The sequence below is a fragment of the Lepidochelys olivacea genome (assembly GCF_965140295.1).
Source record: "Lepidochelys olivacea isolate rLepOli2 genome assembly, chromosome: 6".
Taxonomy (NCBI): Eukaryota; Metazoa; Chordata; order Testudines; family Cheloniidae; genus Lepidochelys; species Lepidochelys olivacea.
The window spans coordinates 33,981,351-34,005,586 of NC_140416.1; the positions used below are offsets into that span (position 1 = coordinate 33,981,351).

At 42.8% G+C, this 24,236-nt stretch overlaps 1 protein-coding gene across 1 annotated transcript in view; it reads left to right on the forward strand.

The window, feature by feature from the left end:
• Positions 1-17,265: 17,265 nt before the first annotated feature.
• Positions 17,266-24,236, forward strand: part of LOC311521459 (alpha-1,3-mannosyl-glycoprotein 4-beta-N-acetylglucosaminyltransferase C-like) — a gene marked incomplete at its 3' end in the record, with an annotated part of 45,544 nt that continues 38,573 nt past the window's right edge. Inside the window, exon 1 of the mRNA XM_084629793.1 lies at positions 17,266-17,567. Within this exon, the coding sequence (XP_084485919.1) occupies positions 17,519-17,567 (49 nt within the window). The 5' untranslated portion in view covers positions 17,266-17,518. The remainder of the gene's footprint in view (positions 17,568-24,236) is intronic.

Sequence of the window (24,236 nt, forward strand, 5' to 3'; positions counted from 1 at the left end):
GATAAGGGTTTTAACAGAAGTTTGGGGGAGGGTCCAAGGCCTTAGTGTACATGAGAAATGTTGTGGAAGCAGCCATAGGCAGATTTACAGATGTGGGAGGGGAAGGAGAGTTCATGGTCAGGGATGACCACAGGTTCATGGTAACAGGAGGCAGCTGGAATGTCAGAGATGAGCAAGGAGATGGAATTAGAGCATCTAGGACAATAAAGAAGAAAAGACAATAAAGAAATGTTCTGTCAACCTAACTGGTACTATAGTAACACTGTAACATAGTGCTCTTGTTTCCAGAAAGAAGGGGAAGGAGGAAACAAGAAACTAAACAGCCATGTATGGTCACATATAATTATATTAGTTAGAGCTCATTCGGGGATGCCTGTTTAATAACACATACACAATTGTTTATGCACAGTGTGATTGGTTGTTACCCTCATGGGCACCAAATGACAGAGACGAAAACCTACCTCCTGTAATGTGTGTTGAAATGCTTTGTTTTAACAGTCAGAAAAATGGGGCGTCATTGTTTGTATGCCATTTAAGCAAGCTGGTTAATGGTTAACCTGCAAAGAGCTTTCCAAGCCGTTTAAGCCTTAAAGCAGATGGAAAAGTAGTCGTCTGAGATGCTGGGGGACAGAAGAGGCTGACACTGTGTGCTCAGGGCTCAGTCTGTATTAGCCTGGCTTGGCTGGCACAAGAAATGTCAGGTGTATATATAGATGGATACCAGACATGCAGTAACTGTCAAAACAACAGATCATGCAGGCAACAGCTGATTTCAAGATACTGACTGCCCTATAATAGGTTCAGCCATAAATAACATCCCTTACGGGACTGTAGTATTCTATGAGAATTGTGCAAAACACTCTAGTCAGCACCAAAATCAATGCACAGTTTTCCTAAGCAAAGTAAGTCTCAGAAGTATTGAGAGTAGCAGCCGTGTTAGTCTGTATTCGCAAAAAGAAAAGGAGGACTTGTGGCACCTTAGAGACTAACCAATTTATTTGAGCATGAAAGCTTATGTTCAAATAAATTGGTTAGTCTCTAAGGTGCCACAAGTCCTCCTTTTCTTTTCTCAGAAGTATTGGCTCTAGTATGAAAGGTATCTTAGCTGACTTACTAGTTTAGGTAACCATCTTTCACCACTCTCTTCTGTGCCTGGTGCGGTCTTGGAGTGTCCAGTTTATAACAACTAAATTGATTGAGAAATGTGATTGTATTAATAGAAACTATAGAGCCAAGAGGTGCCCAGTGATAAGTGTTAGAGATTTCAACCACTGTCTCCGGGAGACTCGGGAGGTCTTGGATTCCCCAGCTGTCCAGTGAAGAAATAGTCTTGAAAGGTTGATTAAAATACAAATCAAAAAGTTTCCACAAGATCAGTACATAGCTAGATGCCTTTAATTAGAGCCAACTAAAATAATTCTGCTTTTAGCCTCAGTAAGTTAAAGAAGTTGATATTCACTTTGTAATGGCTAAGATTTATGCAAATGACACACTGTTGAGCCCACACTCTTGTAAAAACAATTGCAGTTTCACAGAACATCTTAGTTTGTTCTGAGCTGCTCACAAATTTATCCAAACATAAGGTCATGCACTGGTGCACACCCATGTTCTAAAGTCTCCTCTGAGACATGCCCATTAAAATGAGTAGGGGTGCACTGGTGTGACCACAAGGAGAATATGGCTCAGTGATAATAGTTTGACCTGGTGCCGGCTGCAGAAAATACATTCTACTACAGAGTAGTGGCTGACTCTAAATCTGATAAGGGTTTGCTATAGTCATTTCATTAGAGTCGCTTGTCTCAATCTGTTTAGCTGGAAGTACTAGGTTTAATCAGGTTAGGCAAGCCCATTACTCCAGTATGTAACCTTTGGACTTTGGCTCGAGGCTCCTACTTTCCCTTCTGGGAAGAGCACATTCTTCTTCCTTGTATTACAGCTTTGTTAAGCCCCAGAAAGTGATTGTATCTTCTTGTTTGTGCCTCAGCAGAAATCAATATGGAGAAATTTTTAAAGGGAACCATTTTAAATAGTGTTTAAATAGGAATCAAGACATATAAGAAGTGCAAATGAATCATGGACAGTACATTTTCTATACTGTGTATTTGTATGCCTAGAGTCAACAAGTCTGAAATTCTCAAGAATGCAACTGGTTTTCACCTCTTTTATCTTTCTGGGCCCACTCTTGATCCCACTGAGTCAATGGGAGTTTTGCCAGGATCTCAAATGAGAGAAGAACTGAGCTATCTTTAGCCTATCACCCCATGGTCTTATGCACATACATATGAGTTTAAGTGAGTCGAAGTTGATGGAAAAGGTGCATATATTGCTAACCGCTAGAAATTAAAGCAAAAGAAAAGGACTATTGAGTTACAAAAGTTGCTGGTAACTGATCTGTCCTGTATAAATGAGAACATTTTCTTACCTTTCATGTTATTCTTCTGTTTTCCGGGTGGCCAGTGAATCCTCTTTGCTACCCTATCATTTCTTGAAGGCTTGCACCCTTCTGCTCTCTGGGTACCCGTCCAGAAAGGAAGGCTGTAGATTCCTTTACAAACAGTCACAAGGAAAGCAGCCACCTTCTGATTCCTCTCTAGCATTGGGCCAAAGCCCTCCCGCCTTACTTACCCAAGTATTCAATAGGACAGTTGGCATAAGGCAAGCAGGATTTGGCCTGGAACCTTTTGACTTTTCTTCTCAGTCCCCAGTAGCTACAAAGTTTGAGTGAGCTCATATTGAAGAACCTGTCTCTCGACAGAGGTCCATTTGTTTAGACACGCACATTTGAAAGATTTGGCTCACCCGTTGTTCAGCTACGAAAGAAATCCTCAGTCTTCCTCCTCACATGCTCTTCCCCTTCCTTGCTATGGTCTGTTTAGATCAAAGGTTCTCAAACTGCTGTTTGGCTAATGTATCAGTTAACATTAGCCTTCTTAACCTATCCCTCCCTACATTTATGGGACCTAGTGTACTGGTGAACATAGTACATCATCTTTACCATGGTTTTCAGAGCATACCCTGATACATGCAGAAAGCTGGCTCCTCCTCCTTATTGCCAGCGCTTAATGCCCTTAAACATCAGCTAAAATAGATGAACTACTACTTCTCGACTTCAAGTAACTACCGTACCAATATGCATGCTATGTTCATGTTTGGCTTTATTGCCTTTCACAGAGCGAGCAGAGTTAATGGTGCACCATGTTTTTTAAAACCATAATTGCTCACACCATTTTTACTTGGATGACTGCGCCTCTTTATGATAGCTGCAAGTCCAGCAAAGCTTATATTCAATGGTTTATTGGCTAGAGGTCACAGAGCCTAACTTCTTCCTAAGCAGTTACCAGGTGACATCCTGTGTCACCTAGAACAGCACCTAGAATAATGGATCCCCAATCCCTAACTGAGGCCTCTAGGTACTCCTATTTTAGAATAAAAATATTAATAATTTTAAAGTACAATTTGTTTTCTGGGCTTAACACTATTACAGTGGGCAAGCTGAATGCACCCCAGCCTCTGGAAATTATGTCTGGGCCATAGTATTGCATCTTTGGGATGAAAGATTTAGGATTTTGAGCAGCACAGGTGGCTTTTCGTTGCAACGGGCTTGAGAAAATGGGGCATTGTGGTCAGCCACAAAAGAGATTCAACAGAAAAGAAGGAGTAGTGTATCCCTGACATGCAATAGCATAGGCGCCAACTCCATGGATGCTCCGGAGCTGGAGCACCCGTGGGGAAAAAAAGGCGGGTGCTCAGCACTCACCAGCCACAGCTGTTTGGCAGCTCAGGGAGGGGTTGGGGGGAGGGCAGAGAGTGGTGGGCGGGAGCCTCAGGAAAGGGGTGGAGTGAGGGTGGGAAGAGTCAGAGTGAGGGCAGGGCCTTGGGGGAAGGTGGAGTAGGGGTAGGGGCTCAGGGCAAGCAGGGGGTGGAGCACCCCCCGGGGAAAACTAGAATTCAGCGCCTGTGTACAACAGCTTTTTAATGTGCCTCCTAAGTGTCCATTGGAAGAGCATCCTCTCTGACTGACAAAGAAATAGGGGTGCCTCATCTAACACTGAGACCCTGATCAAAAGTGAGTGTTGCGAAGTATTGATCAAGTAAGAAACACTCAGTGACTTACTCCATCATTACATCTTTTTTTAACTGTCCCAGGGAAGTAGTTCTCACTGAATCAGCCATTTCTATGGACCTGAACAGCTCAGGGTGAAATGTGGCCACTGCGCATTGATGCATCCAGCTATCTAACGAGCCAAAAATAAATTCTCACTCAACAGGCTTTTGCAGTTATCCAATAGCATGCTCTCTGACTTCCACAAAATGGCCTCCACTCCCCTTTCCCCCCCAGCTGAATACCAATATTAAGCCCCTGTGTGCAGAATGTAGTGCAGTGCAACACCTGCTTAATGCGGTGTGCTTTGTTTCTGTAGGACATTGGGAAATGCAAAACAGTTCATATGAAAACAACATCTATTTCATTGTGCACGCTCTTGTTTGTGTCACCTAATGCTCAGTGGACCCTCAGATGGAAGATGGATTTAAAACAATTACAGCACAGCAGGCTCTCACTTACTTTCATCTCTACAGGTAACAAAGGTATCTGGTATACTTTACAATTCATAACAAGGCATGACAGGGCATGTATTCTGGAGCCATTAATAAATGCTTTAGGCACACAATCAAGCCCAATGCCTTCACTTGCCTGAGGTGTGTTTTAATTAAGCAATGAGAAACAACCATTGTCTGTGTAATTCGCACCTCCTGGTTTGATAGACCTAAGGGCTTACAGCTTATTAATGTTTTTCATTTCATTTTCCAAGAGACACTGGGCCAGCTTCTGCTGTCAGTTGCAGTGCAGTAAAAATGCGGAGTAATGTGAGTCAGCAGTTACACCAGTAACTGACAGCAGAATTTAGCACGCTACATTTAGAGGAAAAATAGGGTGCAAAGTGGCAGTGGCCAGCCTAGTGTAGTCAGTTTTAAAAGAGCATTTGGTTTTATTATTATTTTTTTGTCTTCAAGGGGTTGCAGTCTGGGGCTTGGTAAAGGACTAGAGAGCTTTTTCCTCCAGGTCACTAGCCTTCTTAACATGGCACCTTTTGTGGGTCCTATGCTTAAAAGCAAGGAATAAAATGGCATTTTGTGTTTTTCTCTCAAGTGCCTTCCTGGCAGGGTTCTTCTCATTAAACAGCTCCCAATTTAGCTTTTTTTAATAGCAACTGAAATCTGAAAGGTACCCAAGCCTAGTGCTGCTGGGCCATGCTGGAGGGGGAAGAACAAAGTGGGGAGGAGGAGGAGGAAGTGGGGAGGAGGTCAAGCTATTGTTAGTCATTTAATCAGACACATGTATGAAATTCTCCCAGTGGTTCTGCCCAGGCACCTCAGCCCTGACCTGCAGCATCAACGTTTTTCCCTCTCGCTGCCTTTCCTGAGCAAATTCAGCTAATTGCACCAAAAGAGGTAACGTTTTTCTGATCTTCAGTCCTGCTGCTAGCACTGTCTTTCCAGCCCATTTTAACTATGCAGGCAGATCTGGGCACTAGCCATACAATTTGCATAAAATAGGAACACAAATCCTGAGTTAACAGAACTGTGTAACATTCACGAGTCTGTTTATATTGAGGGATGTGGCATACCCTGAAATGCAAATTATCTAAAAGACAAGAAAAGGATCTTCTGCAAAATGGTATGTCAGCAGGCCCAAATGGTTTGCAGGAGCTAGTTTTGTGTGTCTAATGATATACAATGTTAAAAGAACATTATTCAGGTTGCAAAGTCAAGCACGCAAAAGTCAGGAAACTGTCAGAACTGTGGTGTCCTGTGCAAGTTTAATGCATCCCCTGTTGTGCATATCCATTATAACAATGCTTTGCAACCTTTTTTCATTTGCGGACCCCTAAAAAATGTTGAATGGTGGTGCAGACCTCTTTGGAAATCTATTATCTGTATATATAGTTGAATTCTTTTCAGTCTAAGTCTTTCACGAACCCCTTAGACATAGTCTGCAAACCACAGGTTGAGAACCACTGCATTGTAATACAACCTTTAACTACACGATCACATATATTTTCCCACAGGGTTCCCCTGCTTCATTGGCTAAATTGCATGGGCAACCCTAATTCTGGAATTTCCTAACTTTTTAGTGCTTGACCTTGCAACCTTAACGTTTTTTAAATGTACTTCTTTTTATGTAATTTCCTCTGTTCTTAACGAAGCAAACTGAGGAATGGCTTCTGTTTAACATCATGTGGCTTCTGATTAACACCCACATGCGTCATAAGCAGAGTTGGAACCACACAGCCCTCTGTCACTTGAGCTAATTGGAGTCCGTGACAGCAGTAATGGGTTGTCATCTCTATGTGCACCAGCACTGGGTGGGAGATGAGACAAATAATTTACCAGTTGGTTTCATGGATAGTAACTGACAGCAGAGGAATGGTGAGAGTCAGGAATCTTGGGCTCCATTACAGGCTCTGTAGGGGAATGTGCTCTGGTGGGTCCAGACTCTTCTGCCTATTCCTCCCAAGTATGACCCCTTCTGACTCATCCACTCCAACCTAACCCTGTCTTGTCTCTTCTCCACCTGTCACCTTGTTGCATTACCATTCTCCTTGCTACCCAGTCCCAGAGTTTCCTCATCAAACTTCTCATCCTTGTGCCAGTCTCCTTGCCCAGCAAGTCCTAGTCCCCTGCTCCTGGTTTACTGTCCAAGTCCCAATCTCCTCCTACCTACACCCAGGTTGAATCATCTTGACCAGCCAGTCACAGTTCCCCCCTCTGCTCCTTGTCCAATTGGTCTCTTCTCCTCCACTGGCACCCAGTCCTAGTCTTCTTTCTCGGGCTCCTCATCCAGTCTCAGTGTGTCCCCCACAGCCTAGTTCCTGACTCCCTACTCTCTGGTTTCTTGTCCCAGTCTCTCTGTCCAGCCTGTCTCGGTTTCCCTCCTGCACCCCAGTTCCTTGTCAGAACTATTTCCCCTCCCTTGTTGTCCCCCTCGCTGGTTCTGAGTCCCAATCTCCTTGTCCAGCCAGTCCTACTCTCCTACCCTGCTTCCAGCTCCTTGTCTGAGCTCAGTGTTCCTTCCTTGATCCCCAGCCAACTAACTCCTAGTCCCACTTTTCATTTCTTCACTGTCCCCCAATCCCAATCTCCTGCCTGGATCCCAGTTCCAGTTTCTACCCCTTCCATTCCCAGTCTCATCAGACCCCTTGTCCCAATCTACTCCTTTCCCTCCCCCTACTCTGGCTTTTGCCCCTCTAATTTGAATCAGATGAACTCCATCCTAACGCCACACTAACAGATGGGGGGAGGGGTCATTGAAAGCACAGGAGAGAGAGGCTGCCTGCTCTCAGTTCTGGTGCCCAGCCCCACCCCAGCCCAAAGCATTTGGAAGCAGCCATTACAGACAAAGTATGGCTTCACCCCTGTGGCTCTGGGTTGGAGGAAGCCTGCTAAGTCACTCTGTGGCAATGGAACATGCACAGTCTTGGCAGCACTAGGAACTGTGAGGGGCTGGTGCATGCTCAGTGAGGACAGAACGTGTGGAGATTTTTATCTGCTAAAATCAAAATCTCTACTGAGCAGGTATGAACTGCAATTTTTCAAAGGCTTATAACATCGACAAATGTGAGCAGGTTTTCCTGGGGAGGGCAAAAGGCACATCCCTGATATAAAGGCCAAATTTCAAGACCCTGCGCCAAAGCATGGGGGTGCTAGAGCTGTTCGAAGAAAATGCCCAGAATGTTTACAATGCACAAAACAATTTTTTCCTTACACTCATTCTCAGAAATGGCTGGTCTGGTCTGACTGAAATTTTCCAAAAATCATTCAGCCTGAGACAGTTGCCTGCCATGTAAAGTGTCAGCCTAAATGGTTGAAGTTTGACAAAGTTATAAGCAACTGAAAACAGGATTTTACAATGGGATGTGTCAGAAAGCCTTAATAATAGGTGGTGCTATCATCCATGGCTATAATGAACTATTGGGTATAAGGGCCTGTTCCGGCAGTCCTCACCAAGTCTAAGCTCCCAATAAGATTTTTGTGTGAGTAAGGCTGGATTCCTGTCTGCATACAGCAGACTTGTATGCAGCAGGGGACACTGCGCCTCACATAAAGGCAGGTGATCGATTATTTCTCTTATTATTTCTCTATTTTCCCCTCAATCAATGGTGCAAGTCAGACTGCGCTATCTGAATCTGTGGTAGTCTTGTTATATATGAAGAAAACAGAACTCAAAAGATGAAGGATGGGAATGATCGCTCTTGGGAAGTGGATTTGGGAAGTTTGCTGCAGACAAGGTCTGTTCTGCTATGTGCTTTATTCATACTGAACAGCCAAAGCTGTTGGCGGATGGTATAGGACTGCCACTGTATAGCTCCGAGACAGCAGCTGACAACATGACTACAAAACAGAATGCATAGCATTAATTACAATAAGGCTACTCCTTTGTGGCCCAACAGGCTGCATCAAATGTGACAGCAGGGTTTCCACTCTGTGGAGCAGCAGATTGCAAGGCATCCGGTGGTAGCGGGGTTACTCTGTGGCAAAATGTGCTACATTACTTAGAGCTGGGTTACTTGCTGCAGTATGGCAAAACAGATTGCATAGCATTATCACTGGTGACAACAGGACATTCATTGTGTAGGACAATGGGTCACATAAGAATCTGCGGACATTTGATTGGTTGGGTCCATCTTAGCATATCTATATCAGAGCGACATATGGCAATTGGTGACCTTCCTGTCACAGATGTTGAAAGCCTTTGTTTTGATCTAGTGCCTGGTGAAGATCCAGTATATCTTTTCCCCTTTTCGTGGGTGAGCAGTTTGATTGTGCTAAAACACTTTCACTTGATTGCATGACTACACTGACTCCTATTGCCAGGAATATTTCTAGCTGTAGTTTCATGTTGCAAAGCACTCAGTCCCCCTCCATCAAAAAAAAGTCTTACAAATACTGGCATTGTCATTGCTGAGAAATCTGTTAGGTTCACAAAGGTGGGGAGGTTGTGATCCTGTTTCACCTTATGCACTATGCAGTTGGTCAGTTTGGGTTTCTACCTATAATAGCTCAGACTGTAACAACAGCAAAGATTGTTACAGCATTTTTAAAGAGGTCAAATAATATTTTAAACAATTTCTCACTTAGTTACTGCTATAATTGATTATATTATTTAATTTACCAGTAGCCACTTATTTGTCTGTTACTCTCCAGAAATCCACACAGACTATATTTGTTAGCCAATTGCATATTTTAATTTAAAGTGAATTTTGTGCCTGTGACAGCAGACAGTGGAAGGCACGTGCCTCTTTTTGGCTACAAAACAGATACAAACTGGGCAGGAGCCGTACTAGGTTCCTCAGTCCTTTCACTATAACTTCTGTCCTGGAGGGAACATCTGTAAGGGTGAAAAGATAATGCAGTTGTCGTGTCCCGTCCCTCCATCCCTGCCGCGCTCTCTCTTGAGACTGTCCACAGAGTGGCAAGTTTTTCAGGGTGACCACCTTGAGGCAGTCTGGCCTCATGACTAGGGCATTGCACTAGGGCCAAAGGTGCTGGAACAATTTGTATAGTGGGGGGGCTGAGAGCCATTGAACCAAACTGTAAACCCCATATATAATAGAAACAACCTCAAGGCAGGAGGTGCGGCAGCACCCCCAGCATCTCTAGTTCCAGCACCTATGACTAGGACTCAGGAGGCTGGATTCTAGTCCTGGCTTTGCCAGTGGCTTGCTGGGTGGCCCTAGGCAGTCACTTCACCACCACATGCCTTGGTTTCCCTGTTTGAAAAATGAAAGTGAGATATCGCCCAAATGAGAGCAGTTTAAACAGGGAAGTTGAGCAGCCTGGGTAAGGGAAACTAGTTTGTGACTAGGGGTGCAATAATTATGGCGAATTGCTTGTGGTCTTTATTGTTGGCAATTTAATGTTTGGCTTGTTTTGTTCATTTTTCTCGCACCCTCAGATATCATGAAGCTGCACGTATAGCTGCCACTGAATAGCAAGTCAGAAGTAGTAATGGAAAGTTCCATTTTTTTAAAAAAATGCCGCCAGTAATTGAAAAGGTCATATTCAAATTGTTTTATATTTGAGCTAGACTATTCATAATGTGGATCTGGCAGGACAATTTCTGAATTCAGTGGGATTGCACAGGGCTGACTGAGAGCAGAATTTGGTCTCACTGTAGAACAGCACCAGAACAGGTGACTTGGCAAAATAAGTATGACTATGCACGTTTTAATTTGTTTCATGGGGCCAAATTCATATCTGGTGTAACTCCAAGGAAGTTACACCATGGTTGCACCTGACTCACTCATGTCAGTGGGGTTATGTGGTATGTTTGTAAGAGCAAGTGTAGCCAAGTTTATATCGCACATTTCTATGGTGCTAGGATGACATCTAGTGGAATTTGAAGGTGAATTGACAGGTAGCCAAGACCTGTGTTCAGAGGTCTCTACGCTGCCTTTGCTACCACTGATAGCCTGCCTCAGGTCTGGGCATAAGCTATAGCTGGGGAAACACAGAACCTTGATCCTCTGGCTTAGTTGATCAGTAAAGTGGATGCTGCTCCCAAGACTTTATTTTCCCCTTTACAAGGGTTAGAATGGGATTTCATCCCATAAAAGAATCTGATCCCAGGGCTACCCCAAGTCTTGCAAAGGGAAAAAGAAGAAAGAAAAGGAGTACTTGTGGCACCTTAGAGACTAACAAATTTAACAACTTCTGTCATTATGCAAGGCACTGAATTTAGCCGTATGAAGTGGAAATCTATCAACTTCATAAATTTGTTAGTCTCTAAGGTGCCACAAGTACTCCTTTTCTTTTTGCGAATACAGACTAACACGGCTGCTACTCTGAAACCTGGAAAAAGAAGAGTTATTCCTGTCTCTAGTGATCTCCCGCTGTGGCAGAAGGATTTGGTACCTGCCTAACATGGGGGATGGGAGAGGCCCATTGCTGCTCTGCCAGGGCTCAATATTTTCAAATATTCTCATTGGCCCACAGTACAGCTGATCAGAAACATTTGTCAAAGTGTCCTTAATGGAAAACGCCATTTTCATCTAAATTGAAACATTTCCAAAAAAGTGCAGATTTTGATTAAAATTCCTGCAGGAAAAATATTCTAAACAAAAATAATTTAATGTCAGAAAATGTTTTATTTGGACATTGTTGAAATTTTGTTTTGAATTTTATTTGATGTTTTTCCATTTTTATACTTCTACATTTTAAAAACATTTTATATATTTTTTACATTTTACTGTTTCATTATAACGCTGTCACAGGGTGATTGAGCCTTGAAGGGGAAATGGGTCCAGTCCTACCTGTGCCACTTAGACTTAGCTCACCTCCTGAGGTAGAGAAAAGGAGCAAAGCCTCATGACAGGCAGGTTAAGACAGAAGCCTGTGAAGGAAGCCCTGGGAGTTGATTCTTGGTAGAGACTCAAAGGAGCCAGGGAGACTCTGAGAGGAGAACAGAGCCTAGAGGGTAGGCTATAGAGTGTTTGAAGTTTGAAGGGGGGAAGACAGACTGACAGGCCCTTAGGACGGAGGGGTTGTGTGGACACCTGGAGACTGGGAGCGGAACATTTTTTGTATGTTTGTATTGGACTTGGAGACCCCAGAAGGGTTGGACTTCTTTTCTTTAAATGACTTGGCCAGAGAGCCAAGTGATGGCAGCAGGTCGTGGCAGCAACCAAACCATGCTGGAAGATCAGAAGATCCAGCCTCAGTGAGGGGAAACTGAGGCAGCAGCTCTGAGTGGTTGTACCTATGTGTAGTGCACTTCAGGTTCCCTATCAGTGTCCATGTCATTTGTTCATGTGCCCCCCCTTCCCCCCATTCTCTGCAATGAGGGAATAAAGGGGCACTGCTGGTCTGTCGCCATCTTAGTTCCTCCTTAGCTAAAGTAGTCAAAACCTCACAGATATAAAGCAATGTTAAGTTGTGAGCAAAAGGCAGGCCCTGCTCACAGAATTTGGCAAGCATAGGGCTGATATTGCAAAAACACATATTCCTAAGAGATACGAGGCACCAATCACTCACGCAAGCACAGTCGAGAAAGGTGGTACCAGAACACCCCGATAAACACATTATCCAAAGATAACAGGAACATGCTGACCCATCTTAAGGATAAAGTCAGGATGACAGCATAATGAATATAGATGTTTTGATCGAACCTACAGGTACAAGGCAATAGGTGGCACCCTAATACGTCAAGAGTGATATGTAACTTGTATTGGTGTATAAAGATGTATCTCAGAGGGAGTGTCTTTGTCCAGCCGAGGGGGCAGTGGAAAATCTCGCCACTGACTGAGCTGAGTCCATTGTCACGGGCATACACGTGCTAGTGTAACTGTAAACATTGGTCCAGGGAGCTAGGACCGTGCTTTGCTGACAATAAACCTAACCAAGCACCTTTGCACCTTAACGGATTTTGTGGTCATTGGGTGGTTTGCTCAAGATCTTCTGTGCCAGCTATCTGCACAGAGCTGGGACAACATACCGGGAGAACACACAGACACACACACGCAGCCAAATATCTGATGACAAATGGTTTTAAAAGTCTTTACATTTTCTAGCTAGTTTCACAGTTAGGAGATAGGATACAGTTTTGGTTTCCTGTTTTTGGAACCCCACTCTGGCGTGAGGAGCAATTTCTGTACACACCCCAGAAAGCCTCAGCCTTCCAACAGTTGTGGGGAGTACACCAAGGACCCTAGCTTCAAAAGCTGTGATACTTGCAATAAATTCCTCAAGTCATGGGTCACAGACTTCCATGACACCATCTGCCTGTACTGCCTGGGGGAGTGCATGCCACATCCGGGTGCAGTGTAGATTGTTCCCAAGTAAGACAAATCAGTCCAGAGAGTTTCAGCTCCAAAAGTTCCTCATGGAGGCGACCTTAAAGACAAGAACAACTTCTAACTTGGGAGACTCCCTCTGTACATCAACCTGAAATAGGTAGGAGTGGTCCCTCTTTTTCAGTCCCGAGCACTCTGTGATGTTTTGTACCTTGTGGGAACACCCTACACCCCTATGTTCATCCTTATAATATGATTGTGTGGTATCTAATGCAAAGTTTGTCATGTCGGGTGTCTTTGGAAGGCGCATGATGTCCTGAGCATTGTTGTTATAGTAATGTTATGTTATCGGTTGTAATTTCATGTATATAGTTATGAGGCTGAAAATGTGTCCTCATGGCTTTAAGCAAGACCAGGCAAAAACTCCCCAAGAGCAGAGGAGTAGTTCACATCTCATCAGGGCATGTATGGGACAAACCCAGCTCAGCCTCACAGGAACAAAGGACACTGGCCTAGGCAACAACAAAGGATCTGTTGGACTCTTGAGTGAGTCACCCCCCCTCCTTTGGTCAGTTTGGGACTGCAATGAGGTAATGCTCACTGACTCTGAAGGGGGAGGAGGCAAAGCCAAGAGGGAAGAAAGAACATGATAAAAGGGAGAGACGTTTACCATGCTCTTCCTTTCTCTTCAACCTCCATCTACAGACATTACCACCAAGCGACTGAAGCACTGATCAAAGAGTAGAGCCTGGCTGAAGGGAAACCAGCCAGCCTGTGGTGAGAAGCATCTAAGTTTGTAAGGGCACTTTGAAAGTGTTAAGATCAGCTTAGAATGCCTTTTGCTTTTATTTCGTTTGATAAAATCTGACTTGTTATGTTTTGACTTATAATCACTTAAAATCTATCTTTATCATTAATAAATCTGTTTGTTTATTCTGCCTGAAGCAGTGCGTTTGGTTTGAAGTGTGTCAGGAACTCCCCCTGGGATAACAAGCCTGGTGCATATCAATTTCTTTATTAAATCGATGAACTCATATAAGCTTGCAGCATCCAGTGGGCATAACTGGATACTGCAAGCCGGAGGTTACTAGGGTTGTGTTTGGGACCGGAGATATTGGCTTGGGTCATTCGGTTGAACAATCCAAGGAGCAGCTTACATGCCAGAGGCTATGCGTGAACAGCCCAGGAGTGGGGTTCTCACAGCAGAGTAGAGTAACGCTGGCTCCCAGAGGCAAGGATTGGAGTGACCTAGCAGATCACCAATCCAGAGGGGAACGTCACACGCTCCAAGACCTCTGTCTCCCCTCTAGCTCCAAAAGATTTGGGCGAGTAGAGCCATGGCAGACAAGGAGAAGGGAATCATAAACACTCCCATAAGAAAAAGAGGGAAGGTTCCCCATCCAAACCCCCTAAAAAGAGGCAGAAATCCCATCCCATGCCAAGTCATCTGCAACTTCATGCTCTGGCATGGGACCATCTGGCACCAAGAAGTATCAGACTGGGATTTCCTCAAAGGGCAAAACAGCAGCAGTCTCCAGTACCAGGACTGCTTCTTTGACACTGAAATCCACATCAATACCTCCAGATCAGATGCCCTCTACATTAGCAACCTGAGCTATAAAAATGACTCTTTCGACTCTAGCTCACTACTTGGCTCTGGATAATCTTTTAGTGCTCTGGAACCAGAGTCCCCACTCCCTTCCCCCATCTATGCCCAGTACCAATACGTCAGCTGACACCAATGTTCCTGCAGTACCTCTCTCTGTCCCCACCTATGAGTAGTGGTCAAGCCAGACTGTCACTGGTTCCATCAAAGAGTAGAGGCAGGTCATCCCTGTCTCTTCCAATATGGAGGGCTCCCCCACTGAATCCAGACTCCAAATCTCTGAAGTCAGGAGAGGGTTAAGGCAGACACCCACTCTCGAACTATGACCCAAAGAGTCCCTTGAAGGTATTGAGCCCAGATAGAACATGGTGAGTCTCCAGAGTATCTCACTACTCTCTTACAAGAGAATACCTCCTCATACCCACTGGTACCCAGCACCCTGGTGCCCTGCTCACTGTGGTATGATGAAATCTCATAGTGGCAGTATTGGGCCCCAGAAGATCCACGAGACCATTGCCCAGTATACCCACCTCATAAGGCAAGGGACCCAAGGAGATTCAGGGCTCCCAGAGAACAGGAGGAGCTTCCTCAGCCTCCTCAAGAGGTACACCTTCAGCAACATGAGGACGAAGAGCAATAGGAACAGCAGGATGCTACACTGGTCTTCCTCAGAATAGGAAGTGGTTCCAGCTTTCCCACCACACCTGGAACATTCTAAAGCCTTTCTGAACTTATTTAAGAGGGTGTCAGAGTCACTTCAAATCCCCTTCAAAGATGTCCCAGAACCACCACACAAACTGCTGGACATCTTGCATAGTTTGAGCCTGAGAAGAGCAGCACTTCCGATTAATGATGGCATCCTCAAATCTGCCAGGATTCTTTGGCAGATTCCCACCAGGATCCAAGTGAGCTAAAAAGAGGTGTTCCATACCTGTGAAAGGGTCAGAGTATCTGGTCTCTCACCTGCCTCCCAGTTTGTTGGAAGCATTAGTGGCCACTGAGCATAGCAGACAGAGAAAGACAAGGTCTATGCCTCCTGAGAAAGAAGCACCTGTTTCTAAGAACTGGGGCTTTAAATTAAATGTCAAATGTAATGAAATTCCCTGTAAAATCATGAGAGTTGGCAACAGTGAGATTCTCTCCGTTCACCCTGGTTTAGGCATTACTCTTTCTGTGGAAAGTCCAGCTAAGTAGATAAACCCAGGAACATGCCCTGAAGGTCAGCAAACTCAGGCTTTATTGGATCAGTGAGGGAGTATGTTGAGATGCACACACTAATCACTGAGAATGCCCATTTCAAGCATAAAGCATCATCCCAAAGAGATCATAAGTAAAATATAAAATACAGCTGAAGTGTCAGTGCAGTAACTGAAACGACATTTTCACTATTTATCATCAATAATAATAGGGTATATTTTTAAAAGAAAAACAATTGTATTTAATTGTGTGACTAATTGTATTTCCAGAAGGCCCCGGGAAGATGTATGTGTAGGGCCAAGGTGAGTTAGTTTTTCTGTTTTTGAAGATTTTCATTTCTGGTTATCTCTACAGCCATTTCTGGAGGACGGATGGATGGATGGATAGATAGATACAGAAACTCTTGAGCTGTGTAATAATTATACAAAAAGTAATTTCCTTGTTCTGAATACACAGTGCACACTGAGCCCTCCTAGTGAAAAGGGTGCACCAAGTTAAAGAAAAATCTTCCTTCCATGAAAGAAACTATCATCTCCTTGCATGAATAGTTTGTTTTGCCTGAGGAAATACAATCTTACAGTTGGTAAAATCCAAAGACTATTTCCTGAACACAACCTTTAGCTCTTTATTTGCTGGATTTACCAGCATTGTAAATTGGCTTAACAACCACATACCTCATTCCTTTTGTAGGTCCTCTCTTATATATGCTTCAACAGCTGACATTGCTCGTGGGCTAAGGATATAAGACACCTTTTCGGTGCCTCCCCATTGAGAAAGCATTTATTAGTAAAACAGTGACATGAAAAATTGCACAGACTACCTTTTCACTTTTCAAGATGGTCCCTCTGAATAAGGTTGAAGCAAGGACTAGCCATAAGGAGAAATTTATCCCTGGAGTCCAAGCTGAATTTGGCCCTTGGTTTGCAACCAAATACCAAGCAGATCAAACTAGGCCTGTCTGAGTTTGGCAACCTAACCTAAATATCACAGATGACGATTTGGTCATCCCACCATGGTTACAGTGAGCTGTAACACCATCCCAGAAGATGTCATGCTGTGGGAGTCCACCTTCAGTGTGCAGCTAGCAGGAGTGAGCTGGGGAAATAACTAGTAGTGACTGGTGACATCTGAAAGCATGTAAGCAAAGCAAACAGTTTAATACAATTTTACAGTCTTCTCCAGCTCGCGTCCTTTTGTGGAGAAGAACTTCCTGCTCTACAGTGGCCAGCCATTTCTGGAAATGGCCAACCTGTTGGATCATATTAAAGAAGTTCTGTATTAAAATCACAAATGAGTTTGATTCCCCAGAGTTTAAATTCCAGGGTATTACTAATTAAGAGGTCTCTTGGTTTTTGGTACTGTTTCTCTCCCTCTATGTGTGAAACTTGCAAGCTGCTAATTGTGTGAGTACATTCTAAGACAGAGTCTGTTCTCAAAGCAATTCACAGAGAGAGAGACTCAAAGCAATACTCTAACAACAGAAACAGCACCCAGAGACTCCCCACCCTTTTGTTGTATTAACAATTGTGATTAAAATAGAGATAGAGGATGTATGTGGATGGATGCTTGGTGTGGATAATAACTGAATGATCAGGGAGGGGCCAGCCTAAGAATCCAGTGTCCATCGGCTGAAGAAGGCGACAAGTGGAAATAACCAGAGGACCCCCCAGAGGGCAGACTGGAATCCACCCAACAGCCTCAAGAATGGGAGAACCAAAGAACAAGATAACATCTTGGAGCCGTCAGGAATGTGCTATCTGCTGATTGATTCAGCAACAGCATGATGAAGCAATTCCCATAGACTGGCATAGGAAGAAATTCCTATAAAAATAGACTCTAAAAAGTGAGAACTTTGGGGTCTGATTCTGCAAACCAACTTCCAGGAGCATCAGATGAGCATCTGACAAGGCCCTGCTCCCTCCTCATGTCCAGGCCACCTGGCCAGTGGCTTGGCATGAGCAACTCTAAGGCTGGTAACTATGATAACAACCTTGCAGAACCTGTGTGTGTGGGTGTGTATGTGTGTGTGTGGGTGTTTGTGTGAATGAATGTGTGAATACTTATGAGATTGAATGGAATGTTATAGCTATAACTAACTGCTTACTATGATTCTTTCTGTATTCACAGTAAATGTGGTATTTTGCCTTTTTCCCTTTAATAAGATCCTGCTGGTTTTTATTTTATTGGTACAACAAACCAAGAGGATTTATGAGCACTCAGAGCCCCATTCCTGGTGTGTTTGGAGAAAAAAATCCTGTTGCTATCCCATATAGCCAGTCCTCATTTGATCCTTCACTGGATTACAGGATTTACTGAATTGGGGTCAGAGTGAGATTGGAAATTTTCAGATGTAGCATCTTTCAGCTTCAAATATGTGTATGCATATAATATGCATTTGTGACTCTGCAGAGTCCCAGGGGAGCCAACTGAGGTCACTCAATTAAGGTGAACTGCAAAGAATGGGGCAGACAATCACCAAAGCTGGCGGATATTTCAATACTTAGATTTACCAAGCCAAAACACATTTACCAAAGCCAAAACAGCTTTTATAATACCTCACTGGTTACCCAGAAGCCAACAACACAGTTCCCTTAAAGTAACCCAGCCATAGGCATCCACCCAGACACCCAAGTCAAATATGATGAGGATTACTGAAACTCTTATTCATCCTATAAAAAAGTTCCACCAATCCCAAAGGATTGGACACATTATCTCCCAGGTTAATGAATATTCCGGATCTTACCCAAATACATGCTTACAGCCTATTTTTATTACCTAAACTAAAATTTATTTAAAAAGAAAAGAGAGAGAGTATTAGTTAAAAGATCAGTATACATACAGATATGAATACAATTATTGCGATTCAGATTCGTAGCAGACATGTTGAGCTTTGTAGATGCAAAGAGTTCTTTCAGAATTAGTTCAGAGGTTATAGTCCAGTGTTTATATTCAGGGTGATTCCAGGTTAGGACTGGAGATCTCAGCTTTGTGGCTTAAGCATCCCCTGCATGAAGCAGCTTTGAGATGAAAGGATCAGGTCTCCGGAGCCTTTTATACAGTTTTCAGGCCTTCTTTGACAGGTCAGAGTCCTTAGGCAAACAATAGGCAATTATGGGGATTTTGAAGTAGATGTATTTCCTAAGCATCACCGGTAATTAGCTACACAAATCAACGTAACGCAATCTATCCATTAGGCAGTCTATCACAAACTTTAAAGAGTTATATAGACAATAACATTATTTCACCAAAGATTCCTCTAAATGTTAATATTCCCTTTTGATCTCTGAATCAATAGCTATAGTGACAGACAGGAACTGTCTGTTTACATGGCTAACATTTAACAAGATATAAGTACACACATACAATTAGCATCACCTCTTATTTCTAACAATATAGGTTTGCATTTTAAAGTTCTGGCCTATCTATCGTGGAATGGCCCAAATTACCATTTGCATACTTTTCTAACACGACTTTAAAGGTTGGCTCTGGGTCATTTAGCCTGCAAGCTGCTTAACTCTTTCTGGCTATATGTCACACTTTGTATAAGATTTCTTGCAGTTATATAACAGGGGTAGCAACAACGATTTGCCTGGTCATACTCTGATCAGATAATGTCACAGCATGTATATATGTTACATGCATGTGTGTTATATATATATGTGCAGATATAGTCCAAAACAGAAATTAAGCTTCTTAGACCTCCCAAGCTCTTGGTCATGTAGACATGGCCCTAGATAGATAGATGGCCAAAAACATGGGAGGACCAAGAAGCTTAATTGTTCCTTTGGACCACATCTGCAAATCTTTGGCTTGTGGTCCAAAGCAGCTATTAGAATTGTTGGCCTTCCCATTCCTACCAAAAGGTGAAGTCTTCATGGGAAAGTATATTAAATACTCCAAGCATTTATTTCACTAGGCTGAAAAACAATTATTGCCTCCGGTTTGTAGCTCGACTACCAGCTCCTTCCCCAACCTACCATTATTCTAAACAATACCAAATAATTAATATTTCAAAATATTAAGTTAAGTTTTGACTAAATTACAAGTGTTATGGTTCTTGTAGGGGAAAGAATCAGTCTGGCTCCTTAATACTCTGATGATTTCTATGAAATTCAGATGATATTACAATCAACTAAGAAGGTAGCTTTAGCAATACTACTGCAGGTAGGCAAATGATATTACCATGGAGATAATAGAATCCGGATCTGTCAGTATTAAGAGATTGGTTTAGGGGGAAAACAAATTCCTTTTAAGAGCTGATTTATAGTCCCCAATGCAGCACATACTTAACTTTAAGCACACGAGTGTATCCGTCCCTCTTTAAAGTTAAGTATGTGATTAAGTGCTTTCCTAAACTGAGGTTTGAACAGTGATCTGGCAATGGTTTGGGGTATAGGAGAATTTTTTCTAACGAGGCGTGTTGTACTTTTAAAATAACAGTTTGTTGTTTTTTCTACTCTGACTTTTTCCTTTCTTCTTTTCTCTTCCTAAATCATTCTTTTCTTTTCCTTTTTGCAATACTTTCATTTTCAAGGAATTCCTTTTGGTCTGCATGTAATTTTTCCTTATGTTTTTGTTGAACTAGCCCAATTTTTGTGTCATCTGCAAACTTCATCAGAGATGATTTTATGTTTTCTTCCAGATCATTGCTAAAAATGTTAAATAGCCCAAGGGCAGCAATCTCTTTTTATTTTTCCCCCCTCGAACTTCCTCACTTTCCCTCATTTGATGTTATTAATTTATCTTTGCCTCTCTTTAAAACTCAGGAAGCCAGATGCAGCATTGGTTTAACTCCACTGAAGTAAGAGTGAAGAGAGTGACACCAAGGCTGCATTTGGCCCATTGACTTCAATGGGAGCTGTTGGAAGCATCTGACAATCAGGCTTTTCATTTAGGGGCCTACATATGGATTTAGAAGCCTAAATTTCAGTACTATTTTTTTAAAATCTTGCCCAAAAGTTCCAGTTATCTAAGATCCTGTTAAATTTAAGGAAAAACAAACAAGGATAATCAAATACTAAAACATCTGGAACACAAGCATTCATCATTCAAGCACATAAAAAGGTTGTTACAAGGAGGAGGGAGAAGAATTGTTTTTCTTAACCTCTGAGGATAGGACAAGAAGCAATGGGCTTAAATTGCAACAAGGGAGGTTTAGATTTGACATTAGGAAAACAATCCTAACTGTAGGGGTGGTTAAGCACTGGAATACATTGCCTAGGGAGGTTGTAGAATCTCCATCATTGGGGATTTTTAAGAGCAGGTTAGACAAACACCTGTCAGGAATGGTCTAGGTAATACTTAGTCCTGCCTTGAGTGCAGGGTACTGGACTTGATCACCTCTCGAGGTCCCTTCCAGTTTGATGATTCTATGATTCTACCATAGACTGTGCCTGTGTGTCTTGTACAGCACATAGCACAAATGAGCCACCAACCTGACTTGGCCCTCAGGGCACTATTGCAATACAATTATTACTAACAATAACTACATCAGAACCCAAAGCTTGGTCTTCTAATTCATAAACTATAGATGATATGGACAAACCAAAACTGAAGAATCATTTATCTCCATCTAGTATTGCTCAGTCTTCACTGCCCCAAAATATTTCCCTAACTTTTAAAAATCACCCTTCAAAAATGTATATCTAATCTCTGCAGATGCATTTCCTGTGCAGCATCTCGAAGCATTACAAATTTGTTTAACATAAAATACTTCTGCATGCCATATACTTCATATACTATGAAGAGTAAAGGACAAAGTTCTTGTTTTGATCCACCATTAGTATTAATTAACATTGGAAAGACAGGGAGGTGACACACCATTTCTGTCGTTAAAGACAAATCAAATTTAACATCCAACAAAGAAACTAAACTAGTGGTGATAGCCAAAGTTTTTGAAGAGTTGGGGGAGGGTGCGGGGGCAATTATTGGATAGTCATTTTAGAGTTGCCAACCCTCTAGGCTTGTCCTGGAGTCTCCAGGAATTAAAGATTAATTTTTAATTAAATATTGTCATGTGATGAATACGCCCAACTAAAATTGGCAACCCTAGGTCAGCTTGAACACCTTAAGTGGGCCTGACTTTGACAGGATTGGTGCTCAGCACTCTATGAAAACCAGGTCTCTTCAAGGTGTCTTAAGTTGGCTGCTCAAAATCACTAGTCACTTCTGAAAATTTAGGCCTGCATTTTGATCCTCTAAACCAGTGATTCTCAAACTTTTGTACTGGTGACCACTTTCACATAGCAAGCTTCTGAGTGCGACCCCCTTATGAATTAAAAACACTTTTTAATATATTTAACACCATTATAAATGCTGGAAGCAAAGCGGGGTTTGGGGTGGAAGCTGACAGCTCGCGACCCCCTCATAATAACCTCACGACCCCCTGAGTGATCCCGACCCCCAGTTTGAGAACCCCTGAAAAAAACAGAGGAGAATTCAGTTTTTATGTATTACTACGGATAATGAACATACAAAGTGGTTGGACTTGGTAGCAGGAAATACGAAAGTGTGGCAGAGACTGCAGGACACAAAGGAAAAGCAGCTAAGAAGCTGGATGAAATTAAAGTTTGGGATGTCTGAGTAAAAATCATGCTAATAACCCAGTTTTAGAGACAGCTGCAAGGAGAGTTAGTTATTCCTGCAACTGAGGGTGTGCGTGTGCTTCCAAGAGCTGTAGAAAGCAAACAGTGGGAGCTTGGCAAATCTATTTACTTTTAGCTAGCTGAAATATTTCCAGAGATTTTTACCAGCTTTTATGATTCAGCCTCCTCCCCTAACGCAGGCAAACTGAGTGGGCCTTGGAAGTGTGCGACCCACAAACATACAAACAAGATCATAGGCCCTAATCCTGAAATGATCTTACTGTAGGCCCTAGTCTCTCTGCACAAAGCACATTATAGGATTGGGGCCATAAACCATGTCTATTAATTTCAAGTGGAGTCTACGTTTCACCAGCTAGTTTACTTCACAGAATGCAGCAAGAATTCTGCCAAGGCGAGTGTGTATTTAGAAAACACAATGCAAAGCTAAGAGTTTTCAAAAGACAAAGATTAAGAGATGAAGTTATAGGGAAAATGTTACAGAAAATAAGAAGCGAGACAAGCACGAACAAAAAGGGAAGAGTCTAGAGAGAGAGGGAAAATGGTCTCCAGATGGAGGATGGAGGGGATGCCAAAAGTCATGAAGACTTTTTGATTTTAATCCCAATTTCCCAAACAGTGGATGTTGTTTATAAGACAAAATTGTTTGTATGTTACTGCCTAACGCCCAAAGCTCTGGAACAAGCTGGGGTAGCCACAGCAGGGTTCCTTTTTAAGCATTAAATCAACGTGTTACATCTGTCAAAATCCTGGGGAGCCACAGGCCGTGATGCCAAATTCTAGAGGCTGAACTCAGCAGGAGCTGTGTGGAAAATTTGTGCATTTAGAATCAAAGTTTGGTTTATTAGCTGTCACCCTCTGGAAATGCTTTGGAGAAGCTTCAGTCAAAACCCAGAAACCATGAAGTTTCCATCCGTCTTCTTCCCATTATATTTCTGATATAGTAGATGATCTGAAAAACCCTGCATAAAACCTTATTGCTGACACTGATGAGTGGGAGCGTTGATCTAATATGTGTCCTTGAAAGCACAGATGATCTTAGCGTTGTTGTTGTTGTTGTTGTAATTATAAAGAAGAAAGTTTCTAGCTCTTTTCTCTGTGCTGAAAATAAGAAAGTATTGTGAATTGAGTGCTAGGCCTGAAATGAATAAGCAGCTGCAGCAGGAGCCTTGTGAATGGGTGAGCAGCGATCATTCCTCACACCCAAGTACACATGCTATTAATGTAAAACAAGCTGGCTAAGTGTGAGGGATAGCCCAAACAATCACCTTGCTAATCTTCTTCAAACTCCTCAGGTCAGCCTTGCCCAGAGTGTTGTGATCATGGTGCATGGGGACTCAGTTATGTTGGGGAAGGCTGGTTTACCAAAAAACCCTAAAGCCAGCTCTGCTTGGTAATATGTTCAGTCATGTCTGATGCTGGGGCAGAGCTGGCTACTGTACATTCAGGCCCCCATTAAGCAAAGCACTGAAGCATGTGCTTAAATCGCATTGATTCTCACATGCTTATGTGTTTTGCTGGATTGGAGCTTCATAGATAAATGGCTCCTAGCCCTTGCGCAAATGGGGAGAGGGGTAGGAAACCGTGAGGATAACCCCAGTTTGTAATCCCAGCATGCTGTGGTTACACTGTGTGCCTTGGACAGATCACAGCCTACCGCAATGTCCCTATTTCTAAAATGGAAATAACTCTTGCCTATCTCACAGGGGTGCTGGAAGGATTAATTAGTGTTAATGGTTGCACAGTCCATTGGCAATGTAAAGCCCTAATTAGTTGTGATTGTAAAGCTTTTGTAATTAGGAATTTTTGGTTAACAGGTGTGATAGCAGTGTGTTTTTCTGCGGCAGTGCAAGCTAATGGTATGAAACAGAGGGCATAATATATTGGCACAGCAAACAGGTTTACAAGCTACATATACTGTGGTGTAATGATGCCTGGGAGTCACTGGATATTACTGTGACTTCTGTTTATTGAGAGATCTGCCATATAAAGAAATGCTTCCAAAAGCCAGCTGTTGAGGAAGTCAGGCATGGTGTATGT